The 26,129-nt window shown below is 41.5% G+C and overlaps 1 protein-coding gene and 1 pseudogene across 1 annotated transcript in view; one reads left to right on the top strand and one right to left on the bottom strand.

The window, feature by feature from the left end:
• The window catches only part of LOC108043568 (chaoptin), a 217,810-nt gene extending 192,093 nt beyond the window's left edge, over positions 1–25,717 (top strand). The window contains exons 8-12 of the mRNA XM_044461346.1: positions 3,081–3,999; positions 5,136–5,398; positions 16,718–19,640; positions 20,313–20,860; positions 22,353–25,717. Coding sequence (XP_044317281.1) covers positions 3,204–3,999; positions 5,136–5,398; positions 16,718–19,640; positions 20,313–20,860; positions 22,353–23,360 — 5,538 coding nt within the window. The 5' untranslated portion in view covers positions 3,081–3,203 and the 3' untranslated portion in view covers positions 23,361–25,717. The remainder of the gene's footprint in view (positions 1–3,080; positions 4,000–5,135; positions 5,399–16,717; positions 19,641–20,312; positions 20,861–22,352) is intronic.
• Positions 8,316–9,722, bottom strand: LOC108040741 (annotated as a pseudogene).
• Positions 25,718–26,129: the final 412 nt, after the last annotated feature.

Genomic DNA, 26,129 nt, shown 5'->3' on the forward strand with positions numbered 1-26,129 from the left:
CAGGGGATGAAAAACGTAGTGGTCGCCGGCGGAATTCCAATTCCCACCGGGACATGGACATCCATCGCTGGAGGCGACAGGTGAGGCGATCGCCCAAGGGATGGGCCATACAGGTGTCGCCACAGGGCGCGAACAGGAAGTGAAAGGGCTCAAGCCCATCGTACCACCGCAGGTGAAAGGTATCCACAGTTCGGGCTTTCACGCAAATAAGCTCTAGCTCAGCCGAGTTGGGAATTATAAGGAGTACAACTAACTCACCTGCATGAACGAAAGTAAAAAGCTAGAGGCTCGAATTTCGAGCTTTTTTAACTATTAATAAAAAAAGCACTAGATATTTTTACTATCCGTTTTTTATCATTTGTTTATTAAACTTAGAAGAGTACATAAAATAAATTTAAAAAAAAAATTTTTTTTATTTGTTCTTAAAGAAGAGGGGGGAAAAAGAGGTCGTGTCCTCGTCGCCATGATTTCTACCCTTGTTGTCATCTGAAAAATATAATGATAGATTCTTAATGAGTACAAATGTCGCTATGGTATGAAGCAGCAAAAAAAAATGTTTTCATAAAATGGCGGCTACTCAAAAATAAGGTAAATTTTTTCACTATTTTTTCAAAAATATTATAAATTTCAAATTTTTTTTTTTTTTGATTCCAGCGATAGAGATATATTATATTTAAGAAAAATTCATACCAAATTTCAAGTAAATCGACTGATTAGAACTTAAGATATTGTGGCTACCGCATCAAAAAAAGTATTTTCGAAAAAAAACATGTCACTAAATTAATTTGAGTTTTGAAATATCCTTTCGTTTTTTTTAAATTTCTAGACTAAATCTCAATTTGTAGGTTTATTTATTTATTTTTTGGTTTGTTTCTTTATTTAATGTAGATCTATTATCGTCAACAATCTTCGAGATAGGAATTAAATTAGAAACTAATTGGAATATTGAAGACATATAATTCAATTTATATTAGAGCGGGTTCATTTGTTTTATCCAAACATTTTAGGGGGAATGTAATTAGTGAACAATTCTCACCCATAATGCCAAAGGAACTACGTGGTTAAAATTCTTTTTACACCTCCCCATTTGCAAAAGGATGGATAACTTCGATTTCTTAAATAAAATTATACTAACTTTAAAAGCTTCTATAGAATTTATTATTATAAATTTCTGGGACAATATTGCTTTGAATTGTTTACATTTTAAAATTAAGATTCTCGTTGCCGAACATGTGAACTATTATTTAAAGCCTGACTTTAATACATTTTTTGAATAGAATTCAAGGATTCAGTGTATTGCCCTCCACTCTAATCCCTTCTCTCTATAATTCAGCGTTGTTTCCCTGTCATTTCACTAGTCGGAAATTCAGAATAATTAATATTTCACTGCTGTTGTTGCCATTTTCATTTTTTTTCGCCAACGAATTTCCGGTTAAGACGACGGGCAGCCGGCAGGAGTCATTCGGCGCATTAGCTGCCATAATTTTAATGGCCTTTAATGGCCCTGGAATGGAATTGAATGGGGAAAAGCGAAAAAACGCATTAATTAGAAAACGAGCGAACAACAACGACTAAGTAATAAAATAATAATAATAAAGCATGCCAACGTGACCGTCCGCCACAAGGGGAAAAGTCAGTAAATTAGGACGCAAAAAAAAAAATATATACCCACAAAAATTCACGCACTTGACACAAATTCCTTTCGGGAGCATTAAAATTGAAAATAAAAATGAAACGAAATTCACGAGTGGCAAAAAGTGGGCAAAACTGCTGCAAAGGCATGCAGGAACATAATTCATATTACAAACGATGGCAGTCCGACCAAAAAAAATGGTCTAATATTGTCAGCATAAAATAACAGAAGGAAAAAAGCCAAAGGACACTAGAAAGACAAATAAAATGGCGACCGGGAACCCTGGGAAATGGGTTAGTCTTGGGTCCACAGTCACTCACATAAGCAGGCAACTATTAATTTTCTGTATAATTAAGACCCAACGGGGGCTTCGCATTAGCACTTTAATTACATTTTCCAACTAGTTATTTAATTCGCAGCCGTTTTCGTCATTCGTGGGGCTTTAATGATGGATAAATTTGGCAAATGCACGAGAAAAAAATTGATTGACCAATGCGCTTAGTTATGTAACCATAAAAAAATAGTTTTGTAACTATTAACAAGAAAGGAAAGCTAACTTCGGGCGGAGCCGAAGTTGATATACCCTTGCAGAATACTCTATAATTATATTTTCCAAAATTATTCCTATGATGCATTCTTAATACTCATAAAAAATCCAAACTTCCTAACTTTAAAAACACCAAAGTTATGGCATTTCGAATCGTTCAGTTATATGGCAGCTATAGGATATAGTCGGCCGATCCTTATGAAATTTGGTAGGTCGGATTGATTGGCCAAATATAAAACCCATAGAAAATCTCAACTTCATAACTTTATAAACACGAAAGTTATGGCATTTCCGATCCATCAGTTATATGGCAGCTATAGGATATAGTTGGCCGATCCCGGCCGTTCCGACTTATATACTGCGTGCAAAGGAAAGAAGGCTGTGTGCAAAGTTTCAACTCGATAGCTTTAAAACTGAGAGACTAGTTTGCGTAGAAACAGACAGACGGACAGACGGACATGGCTATATCAACTCAGGAGGTGATCCTGATCAAGAATATATATACTTTATAGGGTCGGAGGTGCCTCCTTCACTGCGTTGCACACTTTTGACCAAAATTATAATACCCTCTGCAAGGGTATAAAAAAAGGAGTGTTTTTATTAACTATTATTTATACGTAAGAGTATGAGAAACTTTTTAATAGTTACTATATAAAGGTTAATCCATCGATTGGATTGTTTTTGTTAACCATTATTTAGTTATTAAATAAAGAATAATCCATCGACTGCCGAATTGTAACTAATTTATTGGATTTTTGTGTGTGTTGCTTAGTTTTTTCCATCACTAATTTATTTACCCTTCTTAAAGAGTTAATGTATACGAAATTCTATATTTAGTGGAAATTTATGTGGTTATACATAACTAATTAAGTTTTTTTTTCGATTTCGCCACTTTTGCAGGGATGTGGCAAGAGGAATATATCCGGCGAATGCGACACGCTGATTGAGACCGGCTGAAAGGGACAAACGGAAGGAGACAGGTACACACTGGGATACAAGGATACTACAAGGACTGCAAGGAAAATGTGCAAAGGCAGCAATTCAGGAACGACAGCAACGCTGGTAAACTTATTAGCGAAATGCACGAAGTCAACAAACGGACAGGCGGCAGCAGTCCTCGCAGAGGAAAAGGAATCGCAAAATCGGGGGAAACTCGTGCCGCAAAAGCAACGAGCAAAACGTCAAAACAAGCAACATCTACAGCTGCAACAGCAGCAGCAGCAACAGCAACAGCAGCAACAGCAGCAGCAGCAACACCAGCAGCAACACCAGCAGCAACACCAGCAGCAGCAGCAACATCAGGAGCAGCATAATCAGCGCCAGCAACAAGGACATCAAATAGAGCAAATGGCAATGGGGACAAATGAAGAGGCGGCGGCTGCCAAGGAGCACGAACGGCAGACCAAACTGGCAGACTCCAAATGCAAAGGCAAACACCGGCACCAACGAAATCGCAATAATGTTGCCGGCGTGCAGCAGCATGTCCTGCGGTTCCTGCTCCTCCTCGTCCCGTTCGTCCTTGTCGTCCTGTTCGCCCTGTTTCCGGCCACCGCAGCCTCGATGACACCTTCGGCCAGGATCTCCAGTGCCAAAGGCTCGGCCCGTGAGCTCCTCTTCACGGAAATGGGCGGTCTCTCCCCCGGCGGCGGAGCAGCAACCTCAGGAGGCACTGGAGCAGGAGCAGCTGGAGGAGGAGGCGGAGGAGGGGGAGGGGCAGTGGGAGCAGGGGGCGGAGGCGGAGGCGGGGGAGGAGGAGCGGCTGGGATCGAGTGCCCCAGCTTCGACAACACCGCCTGTCCCTGCTACAAGTTCGAGGATGGTAAGTGCGAACGGTCGAGCGAACTAATTAAACGCATCAGTCGAGACTTGAAGGCAAAGTTTATTGCACCCAGGATGTGCAGAGGAGTCCCATAGCCAGGCAACGACTATGAGATGCCCAGTGTCCAAGACCAATTATAGTCCAAATAGTCGCATTCCTATACAAAAAATAGTTTTTCTTTCTTTTGCCACAATCAACAACAAGAAAATAGAAAATATAAATACAAACAATATTGCACACAATCAAAACCTAAGTAGAATGTTAGTTTTTTAAAACAGGATAAGCTGTCATGGCATTGAAACCGATTACACTAGCTTTCAAAAAATACTTAACGCCTTTTAACAGTCTTTTCTTTAAGCTTTAAAAATAATCTATTCATGTTAAAATCTGAGAAATTTTGACACCCACATTTTTTATGGTAGAAAAATGTGTTATTTGTTTATTTACCATCTGTCGACCAACCGAAAAGATTTCGTTTCGGGTATCTTATAGTCGAATCACATATTTTATGACTGAGACATACATACCCCTTTAAGTTTTTCATACAAATTAATAGTCTTAATATTACAAAAAGTGAAAAACACTTTAGTACTATTAATTTTTGTCGAACACGTTCACGAATGCCGTTGTATTTTAAGTTTTGATGAGTACCTGATATAATCAGAGCTCCTTGAGTACATAATCAGTCTCTTTAAGATGCACAGGATAGAAGTTGTTAACCACAAGCACCAGGAAATCATTATTGCATAAGATATCAAGGAGCAAAATACAGTGGTTGACAGGGCAATATTAAAGAAACATATGTATTCTGATTTGTTTTCAATTTTCATTGCCATTTTTGTATTGGACTTCATTACTTTAAACTAGAAAAACGAGTTCATTTCTTGGCTATTTTAAAATCAAATTAGTTATAACTGGCATAAATCTCTTTTCTGAACGTAATACAAAAGTGGATGTAATAGAGAACCAATTTCTTTGATTTTTTACCTAAACAATCAGTGGAATGGAAAGTGTCTGTAGGTATATGAATTTATATATAAATGTATAAAGAACCGGCTTTTTATCAGGGCAGTCTAATCATATCCACTGAAAACGTCTAAAATCCATCGTCACATGATAACTGGTCTAATTTGCAGGACTATTCCTGGAGTGTCCTGGGACGACGGCTATATCGCTGCGCTCGACCCTCGAGCGGATATCGGCGCCGATCCACTCGCTCTCCATCTACGACTTCGACCGCTCGGTGACGTCACTCTCGCAGGACGTCTTCCAGCCGGGCGTCCACATTCGGCACCTGCAGTTCTCTCACTCGCACCTGGAGGCGCTCAAGGACAACAGTCTGCGCAACGTCCGCTCGAGCCTGGAGTCGCTCAGCATTGTCAATGGCAAACTAACGCAGGTGAGCATTCACATTATGAAAGCCTTTAAAGTCAAAATTAATGTATTGTAATTTAAGAAAGTCAAAAACACATTGATATCTATCGCTGCTGTTATGTTTTCCATGTTACTCTTTCTAGTCCCTACGTTTTATAACCATTTAATTGGCTGATTAACGTATAAATAAAATATATGTTATATAAACCAAATCACAAAAAACAGCAAAAACAAGAAAGGAAAGCTAACTTCGGGCGGAGCCGAAGTTGATATACCCTTGCAGAATACTCTGTAAATTATATTCTCCAAAATTATTCATATGATGTAACCTTAATACTCATAAAAAATCCCAACTTCCTAACTTTAAAAACACCAAAGTTATGGCATTTCCAATCGTTCAGTTATATGGCAACTATAGGATATAGTCGGCCGATCCTTATGAAATTTGATAGGTTGGATTGATTGGCTAAAAATAGAACCCATAGAAAATCCCAACTTCCTAATTTAACAAAAACCAAAGTTGTGGCATTTCCGATCAATCAGTTCTATGGCGGCTATAGGATATAGTCGGCCGATCCTTATGAAATTTGGTAGGTCGGATTGATTGGCCAAATATAAAACCCGTAGAAAATTCCAACTTCCTAACTTTACAAACACCAATGTTATGGCATTTCCGATCAATCAGTTATATGGCAGCTATAGGATATAGTCGGCCGATCCCGGCCGTTCCGACATATATACTGCGTGCAAAGGAAAGAAGGGTGTGTGCAAAGTTTCAACTCGATAGCTTTAAAACTGAGAGACTAGTTTGCGTAGAAACAGACAGACGGACATGGCTATATCAACTCAGGGGGTGATCCTGATCAAGAATATATATACTTTATAGGGTCGGAGATGTCTCCTTCACTGCGTTGCACACTTTTGACCAAAATTATAATACCCTCTGCAAGGGTATAAAAATAACAAAGTAATAAAAAAAAACAACAATTTAATTTAAGAAAGGCTTTGTAGTTTAACAATTTTCAATTGGACTTCCAAAAAATCAATATGTGTTGAACTCAATCTTAGTCAATGTTTTTATATCAATTAATTTCACAGAAACATTTTGGGGTTTTGTGTAAGCATAAGCAAAAAAAATTAAGTTTCAATTTTATTTAGAATTCTTTATTCGCTAATCATAATGAAGACTGCAAACTGCATTTGGTGGAGATTTACGAAGGTAATGAGTTATTTGATCATGGATCAAGGAATTTGGTAACACTTTTGGTCCTTATTTTAGACTTATCTTGTCTTAAACGAATACAGTAATCAAAAATTTTCTGGAATTAAAAAGAGAAATCGATAATTTCTCATTTGTGATTTAACTTTTTAACTTTGCATACACCACAAGCCTATAAAATCGAGTGACTTTCACACATTTTGTTGCCGACTTTCGGGCTGCTCATGGTTCGAGTCCCAGCTAAGTCACTCGGCACTGTGGGGCAAACGACCACATTTTGTGGCCAAATTTAATTGTCAAACAAATTTATTATAAGCTTAAAAGAGAAGTAATATTTAATGACTTGGTTTTTTTTAATAAAATTTATTTTTATTAAGTGCCAAACCTAACAGGGTCGCGATTCTGTTCCACACTTTTATTTCGCAATGTGAAATATGAATGTTCTGATTTGTGTCAGTTAAAAAACAATTTTTTTACCACAATAAATCGTTATTGTTCCCATAGTTCGTGGACGGGAACTCACTTATGAGGACTCCCAGCCGCATAAATTGCGTTTCGCGGTTGTTTCAGCGGTGGTTTCGCCCAAGCTAATTAGTCCATCGAAAGCTGGTCCTGGATCGGGATCATGATGGGGATCGGGCACTGAGAACTCCGCACCATACGGCGCCGAATAATGTTAAACAAAGTTGGGCAACCAAAAAAATGCAAATGGCTTTCTAAGCCATTAAATTTGGAAAAACAGTCGCCGCAACGGCAGCGCCAGTATCCAGCATCCAGCATCGAGAGTCCTGAATCCAGCATCCAGCATCGAGAATCTGGCTACGGGCATGGCCATCCCAGAATCCTGCGTTCCGCATTCAACAAATGCGAGTGGCAAATGGAAAATGGGCAGGGGAAAATGGTAAATGGCAAATGGCAAATGGGAAGCGAAAGCCCGCCGCCAGCCATAAAAAGTAATTTGCCGCCGAATAACAAACGAGCCAAAGCCAAAAACAATTGCGTTCAATAAAATAATTTGCAGGCGAGCGCAACTGGCGAAATCGGCCAGCCGGAAACGCACAGAAAGAGACGGCAGCAGAGAAACAGATAGAGATGGCTATACATGCGGCGAATACATAGCTTCAAGCGGTCGAGGTAGTAAATAAGCAAATATCTATCAAAAAGCTACAAAAGCCACAAAAATTGCAGTCAAAATCGTAATTAAAGTCATATTTTCAATAAATGTGCCCACAATTCGATGTTTAAAAGAGTACAAATTCTTTTATGGACTTATTTTTATTTGCTATTTACTTAAATGGTTCGCAAGATATATTTAAGCAAGGATAGTTAAGGGCCTAAACGGCTTATTAAAAAGGCTTTTTTTTATTAAATACTTTTCTCCGCACCACAGGATGACCTCCAAGTTAGAGTGGAACCAATTAATTGGTGTCATTTAGTCAAATGGTTTCATTTCGTTTAACCCATACCTAAAGTACGCTCTCCAAAGCGTCCAAAAAAAAATTAATTTCAACCGAAAAATATTGTTTACATCCAACAAGTTATAAGACCACATAATTACCCCCTTCAGAGCTTGTATTTGGCTAACAAACAGGCTTTTAAATGATCCAGCAATGGCTTTTTGGATGTATGAAGCATGCAAAATCCAAATAAAATGTTATCTTTAAGTTTAATTTAACTTTCGATTTATTTGACCCATCAAATTATACCAATTATCGAAAATCGGTTAGTGCAGTGGCCTTAGTGTTGGCAAAGTAATCGGAGTGGGCAGCTTTTCGCAGACATCTGGCTTGTCGCCCACCTGTCGTTTGCCACAGTGACGTCTATCGGTGCGGTGCCAGTCTAAAAATGTATATATTTAAATCAATTAACATGTATTACATAAATATACGAAATTCGTATCCAATTACTCACTGTTTCTGGGGCGAGCGTGGCAGTTCTGGTTGAGCAGTTGACAGTTGTTGGCCAGCAGCTTGCAGCTCTGCAAATTGCGCGTTCGCACGCAGATCTCCTTCTCGGGGGGCGTTCGCCTGCAAATCACCGGGCGGGCGGGGCAGGGGTGGTAGCAAGGTCGCCGGTAAGCACCGCCCACTGCGCGAATTCCGCGGCAGTCCAGCTCGCGGGTGTGGACCACCTGGAGGGGGTGCGTTGGCGATTCAGGGCCAGGAGGGTGCAAATGTTGTCGAAACGCTGGCAATCGCCGTTGGGAAAACGACCGCAGACCCGCGGGCTTTGGGGAATGCATTGGGGCGGACGGATGCAAAGGGGGCGTGGCGGCGGAACGCGGATCACAATGGATTCAATGGTAGTGGGCGCCCTGGTGGTCGTCCTGTTGGTGCCACTTACCACCGCCACAAGGACGAAGCCTACAAAAATTGTTATACATATTATCACTTATTATCAACGTTTTGCGAAAATCTTTGTTGAAGACTTATTGTTCAAGAACTACTATTACTTTCATTTACAAACGTCAAAAATTCACAAAGTGTATACAAATTTGTCTAATTGGCAGCATACAAAAATGTAAAGGATTATTCTTTCTTCCCGATTGATATTTATACCCGTTACTCGTAGAGTAAAAGGGTATATTGTATTCGTGCAAAAGTATGTAACAGCTAGAAGGAAGCGTTTCCGACCCTATAAAGTATATATATTCTTGATCAGGGTCACTAGCCGAGTCGATATAGCCATGTCCGTCTGTCCGTCTGTCCGTCCGTATGAACGCTGAGATCTCGGAAACTATAAAAGCTAGAAGATTGGCATTTTGCATGCAGATTCTAGGAGTTCCTACGCAGCGCAAGTTTGTTTCAAAAAGGTGCCACGCCCCCTTTAACGCCCACAATCGCTTATATACGATACATTTAAATATTTCGGAAAAGTAAAAATGCAGTTTTATTGTGTTTATCAATACCTATCGAAATGTAGAAGAAATTTTTCAAATCGGACCATTCGTTTAAAAGTTATGCGTGATCAAAGTTTCTATCTCCATCTCCCTCGCACTCCCTTTACCTGAGTAACGGGTATCTGATAGTCGGGGCACCCGACTATAGCGTTCTCTCTTGTTTTGTATTAAAGTATATGGAGACGAGACTTTCTTCGTACCTAAAATCCAACACAAGTTGATTTTGCACATTGCTCAGTTTAAAATTAATATCACTGCTGCATCTGTTGTTTTTAGTGGATTGTTTATATACCATTTCTTGCTGATATAAAGACAATTACCAGAAAAGATATTATTTTGTATGTATTTTACTCATTATTAATTTACTCGTACATATTTTGTTAAGTCAAACAAAAATTAATAAAAAAGACAATGTATTACTTAATGAACTTTAAAAGGTATTTATTCACAGAAAAATCTGGCAAACTTTTGAATAGAATTCAATTCTATTGAGAAATTCAACGAAATTCTTTTAAAATGAATCAATGTACAAATATTATACTTTCCATAAGTTTTATGATTTTTTTTCATTAAACAGAAACCTTATATTAACGAATGACTTAAACCATTCATGAAACGTGAAACGAAAGTCTTTTCCTGGTAATTGTATTTATATCAGCAAGAGTGTAATATTTGCTAAAAATAAAACACACTTAACATCTGCTTTAATAAGTACGCTAAATCCAGACAAAGGTACTCACCAAATAAAACAACATATGTTTCGGCGAACGAAACAACGAGCCCCTGATTTTTGGATATCCGAAGACCTATAAGTACACCGCTCTCTGGGTGAAAAGTTATCACTCAATCCAGAGAAGTTGATATCACAAAATCATGTCGAAACTGAGCATTTTCCTGATGATTGCCACGATTGTGGTGGCCATTCAAGCCGATGGCAATGTGCGACCTGTGCGGTGTGGCGATCGCTGTACCATAAAGGACCTGCAGGATCCACGACTCCTTTGTGTCCGCGACAGGGGCACCAACAGCTGCACCAAGCTGCGACCGTGTCGCCTGCCGGAGTGGAACTGTATCCGCCGGAATGCCGGAAGGGAGTTGCTCCGGGAGACGTGTCTCAGCCAGTGCCGCAGGATTCCCGGAGGCAGCAGTGCCAGTGGTCCTTGTGCCCCCAAGAAACGGCCCCTGAGCAAGGATTAGAGTGCGGAGAGCTGGGAATTGTTTTATCCGCCTGTCTTTGGAATTCAAAATGCCCATAAATATTTCATAATGTGCCAACAATAAAAATAAATATCATTTTATGGCAGACCATTTTTTCGCTGGCCAGCCCGTGGCCATAAATTTCGGTTGAGTCGGGGCGGAGTCGCATATCCTGGGTGTCCTCGATGTCCTCGATGTCCTGGTCGCGTTCGCAGTCGCAGTCGCAAGGCGCCAAACGGCAACGCGAAGGTTCAATAAATTAAAATCGACTGCCATAAATTTCCATGTCAGTACATTAATTAAAAGGCCGTAATTCGCTTTGTCCATGTCAGGTGACACTGCATCTGCATCCTTTCGATCCTTTGGCCCTCACACACAGCCACACACACACACACCCACAGATGACCAGTGTGGTGGAAACTCTGCTCAATCAGTGCAATTAAAAGTACCTCCACTCAAGCGGTCGTTCAAAGAAATTACGAGAATATACATTCAATTGCTGGACTCCAGTTGCCATTGGCAGCTAAAGTCCTTTCAAAACATGCAAAATATTGGCTCAAACGGAAGGGTTGCCACCAATGCCAGTAAAACACTAAGAAGAAAAGCCAAAGTATATGGTTAACTTTTAGTATTTATTGATTCATTTAATTGACGGATAGGCACAATTAATAATATTAATATTAAATCATTTATTCCATATATTAGTTGCAATTTCAAATGTACCTGTACGTCAATATTTTGGAATTTCAAATAACTTTAATTAAAAAACGAAATATATTAGCTATTTCTTAATTATATGTAATCTACTTTTTGCTCAGTTAAGATGAACGTAGTCGCCTAAAGCCACTATGTTTAATTATGGATATATAAAGAGCATACAATTTTTTATTTTTAGTGATTTTTATACCCTTGCAGAGGGTATTATAATTTTGGTCAGAAGTTTGTAACGCAGTGAAGGAGACGTTTCCGACCCTATAAAGTATATATATTCTTGATCAGGATCACCTCCTGAGTTGATATAGCCATGTCCGTCTGTCCGTCTGTCCGTCTGTCCGTCTGTCCGTCTGTCCGTCTGTTTCAATACCGTTTGCGAGCTCAGTTTAAAAGCTAGCGATCTGAAACTTTCACACTCGTCCTAAAACATGTGTACGCAGATCAAGTTTGAAAATCGCCCCGATCGGACGTCTATATCCTATGGCTCCCATAGGAACAATCGGATATATCTTTCAAGAATTGATGATATTTCGCGCAGTGTAAAAGCTATTGACATGAATCTTTCCAAATCGTATTTTTTTATGCATACCTTGATCAGGGTAAAAGCGCGTGGCGATCGGACGTCTATATCCTATAGCTCCCATAGGAACAATCGGATATAACTTTCAAGAATGGAAGATATTTCGCGCAGTGTAAAAGCTATTAACATAAATCTTTCCAAATCTTATTTTTTTATGCATACCTTGATCAGGGTAAAAGCGCTTGGCGATCGGACGTCTATATCCTATAGCTCCCATAGGAACAATACGGTGAAATCGGTTAAAATTTAATGATTTTTAGGATATTTCGCACAGTATATAAGCAATTGACATGAATCTTTCCAAATCGTATTTTTTTATGCATACCTTGATTAGGGTAAAAGCACGTGACGATCGGACGTCTATATCCTACAGCTCCCATAGGAACAACAGGGTGAAATCGGTCCAAATTTGTTGGTTTTCTGAATTTTTCGCGTAGTGTGTAAGCTACTGACATACATTTTTCCAAGTCTTATTTATTTACGCATATCTTGATTAGGGTAAAAGCGCTTGCCGATCGGACGTCTATTTCTTATAGCTTCCGTAGGAAAAATAATTAAAGGCTGCGAAAGTATCCCTTTTTTTCCTTTTTTATATGACATTTTTGCAGTATAAAAGCAATTGACATCAAACGACGCAAATCTAGTTTATTTATGTATATCTTATTCCTTTCGCTACTTTTTCAGTTTTAGCAACTTCGGCAAAGTCTGCAAGGGTATTAAAACTTCGGCTTGCCGAAGTTAGCTTCCGTCCTCGTTCATTATAAAAATAATTTGATTCTTATTACGAATAAGCCAATAAACAATTTCAGTTTGAACATTGTACGTTATATAATATGTAATATAAAAATATTTAAAATAAATAAAAAAGCTGTCCCCTAGAAAAGAAAATTATGAACTCCCCCTTAATTTAAAACAATTAAAATAAAACCAAAAATATAAAAAAATAAAAAACAATAAAACTTAGCATTTATTTATTTATTATAAATGATAGAATAGTTTATAAAACCAAAAAAGCCATTGCTATTTATTAATGGACCCTGTTCATAACCCGCAACTGTAAAGTATATTAAGGTTCATATCCTTCCTGCCTTAAAAACATTTTTAAAAATTAATTTATTAAATGTATTCCCAATACTTATTTAAATAATAAGTATTAAGGAAATTCCTGTACTTTAGACAGCGATTCGATAAATAGTATTTTCATTTGGATTGTTACCTTTTTACTTCTATTAGAACGCTTTTAATCGATTGAACAGTAGTGTTCAACGATTCAGCAATTCATTAGCACAGAGATGTAGTTTCTACCCCAACTGTTAGGTGGCCATCCAGATCCTCCAATCTAGTAGCTTTTGAATTTTCCTGGATGACAGTTGTCGCCATTTGCCCTTTCCCCATTTTCATTTGGTAGCAGTCATCCGAAGTGAAAGCAACTCAGCAGCAGCTCCTGAACACAGAAAAAAGTGAACGTGTAATATTTTCGCAGAGCAAGAGGTCAGGTCCAAAGATGCCCAAAGATAAAGGAAGCAAGGCTAAGGATGGGGTTGAGCCGCCCACCAAGCGGCAGAGGAAGGATCGACGGGATCGCAAGGAGGTAATCCCCGCCGGGGGAGGAGGAGGAGCAGCAGCAGCTGGTCCAAGGGTGAGGAACAGGTCGCCCACCCCCTCGATCGCCTCGGAGAGCAGCGATTGGAGCGACAGCGAGTCCAGCTACTCGGACCCCAGCTTTAGCTCCACCTTATCCTCCAGCTTCTCCAGCTTCTCCAGCTGCTCCAGCTCCACCAGCAGCAGCTCCTCGTCGAGCGACAGCGATGTGGAGGCGGGTGGCTCCACCAGGAAGGCGGATCGAAGCACCAGGAAGCACTCCTGCTGCCGCCATCGGCACCATCACCGCCATCCGCGCCACCACCACCCCTCGCGCCACTCGCACCGCCGTCGTGGGCGTGGCAGCCGTCACCATCGCTCCGCCCACGGCCGCTCCACGAAGCGGTCCTCCAGGAAGGGGCGTCGCGGCGCCACCTCCTCCTCCGCTAAGGAGGAGGCTCCAGCCGAGCAGGCCATCCAGATACCGGACCCAGTTCAGGAGGAGGAGCCAGAGGAGGAGCCAGAGGAGGAGCCAGAGAAGGAGGAGGCCGAGGAGGAGGAGGCCGAGGGCAGCCAAGTGACCCATCGCAACGGCAAGCCCACCATCAAATTCCGCCAGCCCGTCCGGAATGTGCGTCTCCACATCAAGGGACTCACCCGCCAGGTGACCAAGGAGGACATCACCGAGATCTTTGGCCGTTTTGGACCCCTCACCGCCGTCGACTTTCCCACTGACCGCTACCAGGGGCGCCAGGCGCGTGGCTACGTCTTCGTGGAGTACGCTCGTCCCGACGACTGCGCCTGCGCCATCAAGCGCATGAATGGCGGCCAGATCGACGGCAAGCGGATCACGGTGTCCGCCTTCCAGGAAAACATGCTGAAGGCTCCGTGGCGCCACTACCGCCGCTACTCGCCGGTGAATCGCCGCCACCGCCACCGCCACCACTCGCCGTCCCGCTCTCGCGCACGCTCCCTATCCCGCTCTCCGTCCCGCTCCCGTTCGCTGAACTTCTCCCGCTCCCACTCCCGTTCTCGCTCCCATTCCCGCCCGCACCGCCGCTACCGCAACCCCTCCCGCTCCCATTTTCCGAGCGGCCGCTCGTCGCCGCGCTACGGGCATTACCAACGCCCCGCATCGCGTTCGCCTTAGGCAGGCCGCACTGTGGACGAGGACAGGAAGAGCCAGATAGACGACAGCGAAGTCCAGCCACTCTTTTAACTTTTTAATCTAATTATTTTCCACACAAATAAAGATTCCTGGCAACAAAATGTGGTTGGGGATTTGTTTTTTGGGGTCTTAAAAGGCCCAAAGATAATCTCCCAATTTCAAAAACAAACAAAACCATTGAGACACTATTCTAAGAAAACATCCAGGATGTTTATCAATTAACTCTTTTCTTTACAAATTATTTTACAAATATTTATTTAAGAGGCACTATGCTTTATGTTAAGTCTCATACCACTGATTATCTGGCAGATATGGGATATTTTATAAACCCTTTTAGTTCTTCATATATGAGATCAGGCAGAGCAATACACTTACTGTTTGCACTGCTGAATTTTAAATAACGGTAAGCCCAATAAAAAAATACAGAAGGAACGGTACTTTGTTTTTATACTACTTCCAAATCGGTTTTCAATCCATTTTTCGAAAATTTTGAAAGCTATTTTTTTCATACAAAATTGAGTGACTAATTTTTGAACACTGATTTTTAGGGAATTAAACCACAAGTCTTTAGAGATGCGAAATGGGATTTCAGTGAAAAAAGTTATTGCCTTAAAAGTGCTGGCTTTAGGTACCTTTTTAGCACAGCCATTTTTCGAAAATTTGGAAAGGGCCCAAAATACAAACCAAGTTGAAAACACAGATTTTTAGAGAATTAAACCACAATCATTTAGAAGTATGCCACTATGTAATCGGATGTCTGTAAGAAAAGTTTTGGGCTTAGATGTGCAGTTTTTTGACACTTTTCTGCAAACCCATTTTTTGAAAATTTGGAAACGGGTTACATCATTGAAAATGACGAATAATCGACAAAAAAAAAAAAATGTAACTAAAAACACAGATTTTTAAAGAATCTAATCACGATCATTTTAAAGTATGCCACTTTGAAATCGGATGTCTGTAAGAAAAGTTATGAGCTTAGAAATGCAATCAATGGAAAACAAATTTTTAAACAAGATTTGAATTGAAAGATTGGAAGATTAGAGTTGAAGGTTTTAGAGAATTAAAGCACAATATTTTAGAGGTTACTACTTTAAAATCGGATTTAAATTAGGAAATTTATGGGCTTAGAGGGGCAGGTTTTAAGTCACTTTTCTGAAAAGCCATTTTTCGAAAATTTAATAAACAAAAATGTTTATAAAAACGAACAACTTAAGACACAACAGTTATGAGTAAGGAAAGTAAGTAGGTAAGTTCTCAATCGATTAACAACAAAAGTCAATAAAGTCGTGAGGAACAGGTGAAATTGCCAAAACAGGTGTGTAAATAAGCGAACTAAGGATGTCCAAGTTGCTAAAAGGGGTTCGCAAAAGAGGAACATTAAATGTTTTTGTAAAGGTCCATGGTATAAAGGCACAATTGGAACTTTTACGTGTTTAAAAATCATACCTTTATGCCATACCATACGAAAAAAAAGAACAAATAGAGCAACAATTTATACACGTGTGAAATGCGTAGGGTAATTAAAATGAAGTTTGGCACTAAGTTACGAAACTTGTATGCAAACAACAATAGAAATTTATAAAACTTTCTTTTTGAGTTTAAAGGTTATAATGATAGTGATAAACTATCTTATTGGGTTGGTAATGTGTTGAACTCTAAGTTTTAGCAAATAACATTAAGCTAATTCCTATTATATGGGCTTGATAACTCAAAATGTTTTCAAGGCATCAGTTTTTTTATATTCTTAGCTATACTGTGGATTCTGTGGGTGGTAAAGAATAAGTTTATATGGAAACTTAGCTCAGGATCATCCAAACCTCATAGAAAAGTACAAATGATATGTAAATGTTTGTGACTGTGTAGTCGAAGAAGGAGCTTCTTTAACAATATTGTGTTAGTCTATATCTCTGATTCCAATACAGTACAACAACACCATTAATATATCTTAACATCTGTATTTATATCACGTGTTTGGGTATTTTGCAGATGCCATCCCGTGCTTTGAGCTCGATGCAGAAGCTGACGGCCCTGGACTTCGACTACAACGAGATCGTGCGGGTGGAGGACTACAGCTTCTACGGACTGCGGCTCTCCAAGCTGAACCTCAAGGGCAACCGGCTGCAGGGGATGACGGAGCACGCGTTCGCCGGACTGGAGGAGTGCATGCAGGAGATCGATGTGTCGGAGAACGGACTGCGCACCTTTCCACTGATGGCGCTCCGCAAGTTGGACCACCTGCGGATCCTGCGGCTCTCAAACAACCGGATACCCACCTTCTACGGCGACATCCAGTTGGCCACCAACAATGCCTCGGCGGCGGCAGCTGCGGCCGGAGCCTTCCAGCTGCCCTCCCTGATCTTCCTGGACCTGAGCTCCAACCAGTTCGCCGAGATCGGGGACGACTGCTTCAGGGCCTTTCCGCAACTGAAGACGCTCTCCTTCTACGCCAACCAGATCGAGTTGGTCCAGCCGGAGGCGTTCAAGAGCCTGCGAGAGTTGATGTCACTGGATATGTCGCACAACCGGATCATCACACTGGATCCCAAGGTCTTTGCGCGGAACAAAAGGCTGCAGACGGTGGACCTCAGCCACAACCACATCCACGCCATCGGAGGAGTGTTCTCCGATCTGCCCCAGTTGCGGGAGGTCTTTCTGAGCGAGAACAATATACTGGAGCTGCCGGCGGATGCGTTCACCAACTCCACCAATGTGGATGTCATCTATCTGGAGTCCAATGCCATCGCCCACATAGACCCCAATGTCTTCAGCACGCTGGTCAATCTGGATCACCTGTATCTGAGGAGCAACTTCATACCCCTTCTGCCTGTCACGCTGTTCGACAAGAGCACGAAGCTGACGTCGCTGTCGCTGGACAACAATGAGATCCAGGATCTGGAGATAGGCATGTTCAGGAAGTTGGAGCACCTGCGCGAGGTGAGGCTGCACAACAATCGCATCCGGCGGGTGAGGAAGGGCGTGTTCGAGCCGCTTCCTGCCCTCCAGGAGTTGCACATCCAGAAGAACAGCATCGAGGACATTGAGCCGCAGGCCTTTCACACGCTGGAGAACATGCAGCACATCAATCTGCAGGACAACCAACTCACCGTGCTGGAGGACATCTTTCCGGACGACAACTCCTCCCTGCTTTCGGTGCAACTGGAGGCCAACTACCTGCACAAGGTTCATCCGCGCACCTTTCGTCGCCAGCAGAAGGTGCAGATCATGTGGCTGAAGGACAACCAGTTGGCCAGAGTGGAGCGATCCTTCTTCGCCGATACTCCCCAGTTGGGCAGGCTGTACCTCAGCGATAATCGAATCAGGGACATTGAGAAGGACACGTTTGCCAACCTGCTACTCCTGCAGTTTCTCGACCTGAGCGGCAACCAGTTGAGGCAACTGAGGAGGGACTACTTTGCACGGCTCCAGGGTCTCGAGGAGCTCAGTCTGGCCCGCAATCACATCGAGGCCATCGAGGGCTATGCCTTCGCCAAGCTGAAGAGCCTCAGGTCCCTGGACCTGTCGCACAATCCGTTGGTGCAGCTGACACGCGATGTCTTCCTGGACGAGCTGCCCCTGAACTCGCTGAGTTTGGCCAACTGTTCGCTGAGGAAGCTGGAACAGCATGCCTTCAAGTCACTGACCAACCTGAATGAGCTGAATCTGGAGAGGAATCAATTGAATCCGGCGGACATCCAGAAGCTGGACATACCGAATCTGAGGAGGCTGCTGCTGAACCACAACAACTTCAGTCATGTGGGCTCGGGTGGCATAATGGCGGGCATGTTCGATCGACTGCGATCCCTGCAGCAGCTCTCCATGTTCAATTGCAGTTTGGGCCAAATACCGGACCTGCTCTTTGCCAAGAACACCAATTTGGTGAGACTCGACCTGTGCGACAACAGGCTCTCGCAGATGAATCGCAACATCTTCAGTGGGCTGAATGTGTTCAAGGAGCTGAAACTGTGCAGGAATCAGCTCTCCGAGTTCCCGCACATAGCCCTGTACAATCTGAGCACCCTGGAGACCCTGGACTTGGCCAGGAATCAGTTGGCCTCCATTGACTTCTTCAAGCTGAGCGGCACCCTGAATCTCAGACAGCTGATCCTGCGGGACAACAAGATCACCGCTCTGAGCGGCTTCAATGCGGTGAACCTAACCCAGTTGGACAGTGTGGATCTGAGTGGCAACCTGCTGCTCTCATTGCCGGCCAACTTCCTGCGGCATTCGATCAACTTGCAGAAGGTCGACTTGTCCAGCAATCGATTCCTGCAAATACCCTCCTCCGCACTGTCGGATGTGTCCATTCCCCGTTTGTCGTGGCTGAACCTGACCGGGAACCCTATCAACAGGATTTACACGGTCAAGGAGGAGAGGTATCCCTACCTGAAGGAGCTGTACATCTGCCAGACGAACCTTTCCATACTGACATCGAAGGATTTCGAGGCCTTTCAGGCCCTGCAGCACCTGCATCTGGTGAACAACAGGATCACCAGGATCTCGCCGGGTGCCTTCAAGTCGCTGACCAACCTGCTCACCCTGGACTTGAGTGTCAATGAGCTGGAAATGCTGCCCAAGGAGCGATTGCAGGGACTGCAACTGCTGCGCTCGCTCAACATTTCGCACAACACCCTCAAGGATCTGGAGGAGTTCAGTGCCGACCTCTCGGAGATGCAAACCCTGGATCTGAGCTTCAACCAGCTGGACCGCATCTCGAAGAAGACCTTCAGGAATCTGCAAGGACTGCTGGAACTGCTGCTCATGGGCAACCGGATGACGGTCCTCTCGAACGACGCGTTCCGGTTCTTGAGGAAACTGCACGTGCTGGATCTGCGCAAGAACTACTTTGAGCTGGTGCCATTGGAGCCACTGAAACCGCTGGAAACCAATCTGAGGACTCTTAAACTGGAGGGTAAGTACTCCTCCCAAGGCACAAAAATTCAAAAATAGTTGAGACTCAGTGTTATTTTTACGGGCTTACCCTTTTTTTTATTTGCTATATTTTATAATTTTTAACAATATTATAATACTACATATTATGTTTTTTAAATCAAAATTTTAGGAAAAAATTGTCTAAGCTTGGGACCTCTTTAAAATCGTTTTTTAAATTGTCCTTGAGGCTGACATATTTTTCCTGACCGATTTTCGCAAAAATCATGAAGTTATGAGAAATGCGAAAATCGGCCAACAAATACAATTAATAATTAAATCGGATAGTAATGCGGATTGATAGTTTCAGTTTCTGCTTTGGGTCTTTTTTGTTCAAGTTACAACAAACAATCCTTAACAAATTTAATAATTTTGTAAAAGCACTGAAAAAACCAAATCGAGTAGAAATCTGAACTCACCAAGAGTGCAACCAGATTAATCTATAACGTTAAATGAATATGAACTGCCACTTATTTATCAACATTAACGAAACAAGAAATCTAGTTGGGTAAATTGCAATTAAATATTATAGAAGCTATCATTTAAGCGATCTTTATTTTATATCTCACCAATGACGACCCTGTTTTCGCCCTGTGTACCTGTGTGTCAGCCCGTTGTCATGGCCAATTTGTTGCTTATTGCGTGCTCGTTTCAGAGAATCCACTGCATTGCAGCTGCGACGCCCAAAAACTGTGGGAATGGCTGCGGGATCATCGCAAATGGTCGCTTTCCACGGGCTCCGGCGCCGCGGGGGGAGTGGGCGGAGGGGGCGGCGGAATGGGCGGCGATTCCATTAATTACCTGAAGTGCGAACACCCGACGGAGCTGCGGGGCAAGGTGTTCGGCCGGATGGAGCCGCAGCAGTTCTGCGACGCCCCGCTAATACCCAAAATGGCCATCCAGGACATCCAGCCCTACTCGGTGGTCGTGTCCTGGCAGAGTCGCGACCATTTGGGCCTCAATGGCTTCGAAATTGTTTACCACGCCACCGGCGACGGGCTCGTTCCGGCCGGATCTTCAACGGACCGTGAGCGGGAGCGGGAGCGGGACGGAGAGAGGGGTCATGACCCGGACAGGGAGCGGAACCAGCACCAAAACCGGAATCGGAATCCTGAGCAGGACCTGGAGCAGCGGGCACGGGAAAGGGAACGGGAGCGCGAGAGGGAGCGGGACAGGGAGCGGTTCCCCATCGCCACGGATGAGGTGAGTGCCCGCCTACACTGGGAAATACATTTATGATCATTGGAATATTTTTTATTAAAAATAAAACTCTTAACATAATTATTTACGACTTTAGTAATTTGAAATGAAAATTTGTTGTTACAAAATATTTTTTTCCGTAAAGAAATTTAAATTTTTCACAAAACCACTGTAAGATTAGCATTATAATTTTATTTTAGTTGCCTTTTTCTCCTAAAACTAAAAATGCAAACATACAACTTTTTAGAAATATTTATAAAAATAGACGTTATTAACAAATTTGCATCCTTATTGAAAATATGTTTAGGGCTTAAAATGAAACTTTAAATTTTTTCTAAAGACAATAGAAAATTAAAAGAAATTACTTTAAGAAAAAAAATTCTTATTTTCGGCCACGGATATTCGTAATATTTTTTCAGTGCAGCAAACTTAAAACTAATTTGACGGTCTGCGCTGCCGGCTGATTCCTCGTAATTTCTTTTAATAAACGTTTAATCTAGAGCTCGCTTTCTGTCAGGTTGTTCAGCGAGATTCGGGAGGAGAAGGTAGAAGTGGACATTGCGCCACATTGGATCGACGATAAAGCTCCGAAATTGCAATCCAAAATTTAACTTTGTCCTTTGGGCGCACAGTGTTTTGAAATGTCGAAAAATGGATATAAAATAACTCTTAGCAAATACATTTTTTTTAATTTAAAAACGTTCATATTTAAATAAAACTAAACCAACACATGACGAAGGCCTCCAAATCAAAACTCTTTAATAAAGAACTTTTCTTTATTTTTTTTTTAATAAAATAAATTTAGTGTTTTAAAATGAAAGTTAAAGTGAATCAAGCTTATATTATTTTTATTGTATTGCAATTGGTTTTCTGCAAAGGGGCTTATAATGTTAATTACTTTTAATTTTTTGAGAAAAGTTTTCAACGTTTTGAATTCTGAAAATGTTTTTACTCAAATTTGTAAGTATTATTTGTAGCTCTTAAATTAATTTGGTTAATTAACTACATATAAATATTTTACTATTTATAGAAAAAACTAAAAAATGTGGTATAATTCGTTGATAATTTAAAACACAACTAAAGCCCGCTGCTGTGAAGCATTGTTTTGAACTCTTTCCTTAATGGCCATCTGTACCACTGAATTAATCCAAAGCCTCTTGGCACTTTTGTCCGTATTTCCGAGGAAACCAGTGCCAGCTGGTCTGCCAATTAGCCACTAGCCCATCGATAAATCCCCTTTAGAACGCAGAGCTCCCTGCCACTGTCCGCTCATTACAATTTCTAACCCCGTAAGACCCGTAAGACCCATGAAGTGGCACACTGTGCCACTGGAAAGTCGAGGGCCGCAGGGAAAGTTTTTAATAAAGCGACACGGCATCGACATCGGCGATGCTGATGAAAACGAGAATGAAAATGAGAATGAAAATGAGAATGAGAATGGAGTAGACAATGGATGACAATAACCGGCTGGCGACCTGCTTAATTTATTCCACAGATCCACGGCAAGCGGCTAAACGGCACGGCCAGCTCGACCAAGTTAACCAAGCTGAGCCCCAATACCCGCTATCACATCTGCGTCATCGGGAGCGGTAATTGGCTCTCGGAGCCGCTGGCGAACGCACTGCAGCGGCTCCACGCCAACGAATCCTTGCGGGAGGAGGAGGCGGTGATGATGTCGGCGCCCCTGCCGGACTCCTTCTCGCCGTATCAGCACCAGCATCAGCACACTAGGAACACCAATGCTGCGATGATTCAGGACCAGAATCAAGATGCGGACCTGGACAATGCCATCGGTGTGGACCACGCCCTGATGGAGGTGCTCAAGAACTCGCACATCTCCGCCTGCACGGATGTGCAGACCCTGGACTCCACGCCCAGTTTGGTCACCGATGAGAACGGGCTGTCCAGCAATGGGTTCATACACTCCATCCTGACCAGAAGATTGGGCCTGATAGTGGGCTGCTGTCTGGGCATCATCGTCTTCATTGTGATGATCTCCGTGTTGAGCTATGTGAAGCTGAAGAAGCAGCGCATCGAGAATGCCAAGAGGCAGGCCGCCCTGCCGCCGGAGTATATATCCTATCGGCACTTCTCCATTCCCAACGAGGAGCTGACCAGGACCGCGGCCACTGCAGGAGCAGCTGCGGCAGCGGCGGCCCAGGCGGCACAGGCTGCGGCGAATAAGTCCGGCGAAGTTGGCAGCTCGCCGCACATGTCCAGTGTGCCCAGCGGCATAAGTGCGCACATTAGTGGGACCAGCCTGAGCACAGGTGGCACGGGCACGGGCACTACCACCACCACGGCCACTACGCCCATTGGGGGCGTGCCCATTATGGGCGTGCCCGTGCCGCTTGGCAAGGGCGGCAGTCCGCTGGTGGGCTTGGTGGTGGACAGCGACCACGCCCACAATCACACCCACAACCACGGCCATGCCCACAGGCAGAATAACGGTTACATGGCCGCGGGGGTGGTGCTCAATACAAACCACTTGAGCGTGTGTTAGTCGCACCACCAAAAATTCCAAGTAAATAATTAAAGCAGGGGGAGTCTGCCCCAAAGAATCGAGCGGGATATGGTGGCAAGTGGGGGGGTGTTGAATTTAAAAAAAAAAATACATTTCAATACATTTCACAAATTTCCGCATTCATCCTGATAACTATCCTTTGTCCTTGGATAAAATACCACACGTACGTTGCTACGGTTTAAAATGATTAGACGTTCAATTTAAATTATTTATTTTACCTATCAAAGGACGTTCGTTTAGGATTGAATCGAACTTAGTTGTTGAACGTCACAAAAATCTTGAGATCATAAAGGTTATCTAAAAACGCAACCGTATCAATTTTTACAAGTAGCTCACATTTGACCAAACTATCAACGCTGTTAATTCTGATAATTGCAATCGTCACTAGATAAATACCATATGTATTGCTAAGAGCATTTATAGTAATCATTTATTTTAAAGTAAATGTGTTTTATTAAGTTAACTAGTTGCAGTTGTAAACCAAAACTTAGATAGTGAGGCAATTATTTGAAAAAGTACTAAACAAGTATGAATTATAGTATATTAACTTATGCCAAAAAATCCTAACAATGTAATCAGAAAGTCGAGAAACTGTTTGAACTGTGTTAAATAATATCACTTACTACATTTTTAGAAAATTATTTGAGTTCCCGCAAATACTGAGTTGATATCCAGCTCAACTGATAATACCCAAAAATAATCGCTTACTCATTCGAGAATAAATGAGTTTTAAGAGGATCTACCGCATGTGTGGTCTCTACTTTTGCCATTCAAAAATAAAATCCGATTTTAATAATGAAATGGATGGCGTGATATATTGAAATTTTAAGTGAATTAAGTGAATTCAACCACTTCAGCACCCCCCTTCAAATCAAATCTGCAACCCAACAAAACAAAAAATAAAAGGCGCAAAAGCTCGCATATTTCATATTTCAAATGGAGTCAAAAACTTTTGCCAATCAGAGCAATTGCAATGGAATTTTTATGTTTTCAATGTGCCCAAAATGCATTTAATTTACGATTGAAAAAACTAAAACCAACAAGCCCAAAAAAAGGTAAAGAATGATAAATATAGAAAAAGAGAGAAAATCTAGGTTAGTGATAATCATGATGATGCGTTCAACGTTCGTTTAGTTATGACAATTGAAAGTAGAGCACTATGCGAAAATCTAAAAGCGGTCGGCATCGCGGAATTTTCAATGTAAATAAAGTGAAATCAAAGCGAAATCTCAGCCGTAAATGTTGCATCTAAATCAAATTAAGCTCCATATAAAGCTATCTATAAGAACTACACACACATGGCCATATATCTACATATATATAAATAAACGTATATATATTAATAAAAATATATATACCTGTAATGGAAAACACACAAACACAGACGTTTTTTTTGAGCTAGAATTAGTGAATGAATGAATGATCGAATTTTTTTTTTTTTTTAGACCTGCGCTGAGAAATCCAAGATGGACTAGATATATAAAACGATATGAAAGCGACAAGACATATTACCAAAAATAAGTAACTAATTATATTGGGGTAAAACAATAAAATTAACTAGTTTAAGTGCAGGCCCCCAAAGTATGCATATTTGTTAGCAGAACTCAAAGAGTTTCATATATAAATATATACATACTTTTTTTTTCTGATAGTTAACTATATATGGTTTTCCTATTTTTCGATTTGAAAAACAAATTAAGCTTTAGTCGAGGAATGGAAAAACACATAACGATTTACTTTAGCAAATAAATATTATGCATAATGACGAAAACCAGATGCAGAAGCAAAACCAAAATAATAGTAATAATAAATTGGCTAAAGAATTTCTAGAAAATTAAGTCAAATCAAATTAAAACGAAACACAGAAACACACATTCGCACACAGAAACACACAGCCGAGGCGAGGAGATTTCCTAACTTTCCGGCTCCCCCTTTTCTCCTTGTGTACGTCTCTGTGTGTCTGGGCTTCTCAAATATTTTAATATTGTTATATGCAAAACACAACATGCATGCTGGCAAACTTAAGAAGCAAACGATAACAATGGCCAGAGGAATAAGAACGCAAAATGAAAATGAAAATCAAAAAATCGAACTTAAGACAACATGAAATAAACAAAAAACAAGACAAAGAAACCCCAAAGAAAAAAATAAGTATAACATTTAACAAAAAGCTTTGTTATGCTCTACAAAAAGAACAACACAAAAAAATGCATTCGCTGCCATGCCAAAAACCCTTCTCTTCAATTCTAGTTAAATTGTAGGGCATAAAAAGCAAAAACACAAAATACACACAAACTGCAGAGGTAAAAATTAAACAAACATACAGCAAACATGCAATAAATGTAATAAATTAAAACCTAAAAAACCAAAATATTGTATGGCAAGCAACACAAAGTAAAATATTAATAAATGACAAGAAACTTTCAAATAAAAGCAAACACTATTTTCATTTGATTGCAGCGGATATTTGCACACGGTATTGTATTTGGCCACTGCCCCAAAAATTTCACCCATCACCTGTGTTTACCCACTGACAAAATGCCGCATTATGCTGACTATAACTATTTACAAAGCACAATGATTCTTCGTTTTTTGGTGACAAAGGAACGCGTGAACAGCGCGATTGGGTGATGATTTTAGGAACACAGTGCGTATGAGTAATATGTTTGAGGCGTTCGACTTATAGCTCACTATATTTTGTTATTTGAATATTTTATTGTTTCTCTTACCACTCGTTTACAAAAGAAG

This window comes from Drosophila rhopaloa, unplaced genomic scaffold, assembly GCF_018152115.1.
Source record: "Drosophila rhopaloa isolate 14029-0021.01 unplaced genomic scaffold, ASM1815211v1 contig_3, whole genome shotgun sequence".
Taxonomy (NCBI): Eukaryota; Metazoa; Arthropoda; class Insecta; order Diptera; family Drosophilidae; genus Drosophila; species Drosophila rhopaloa.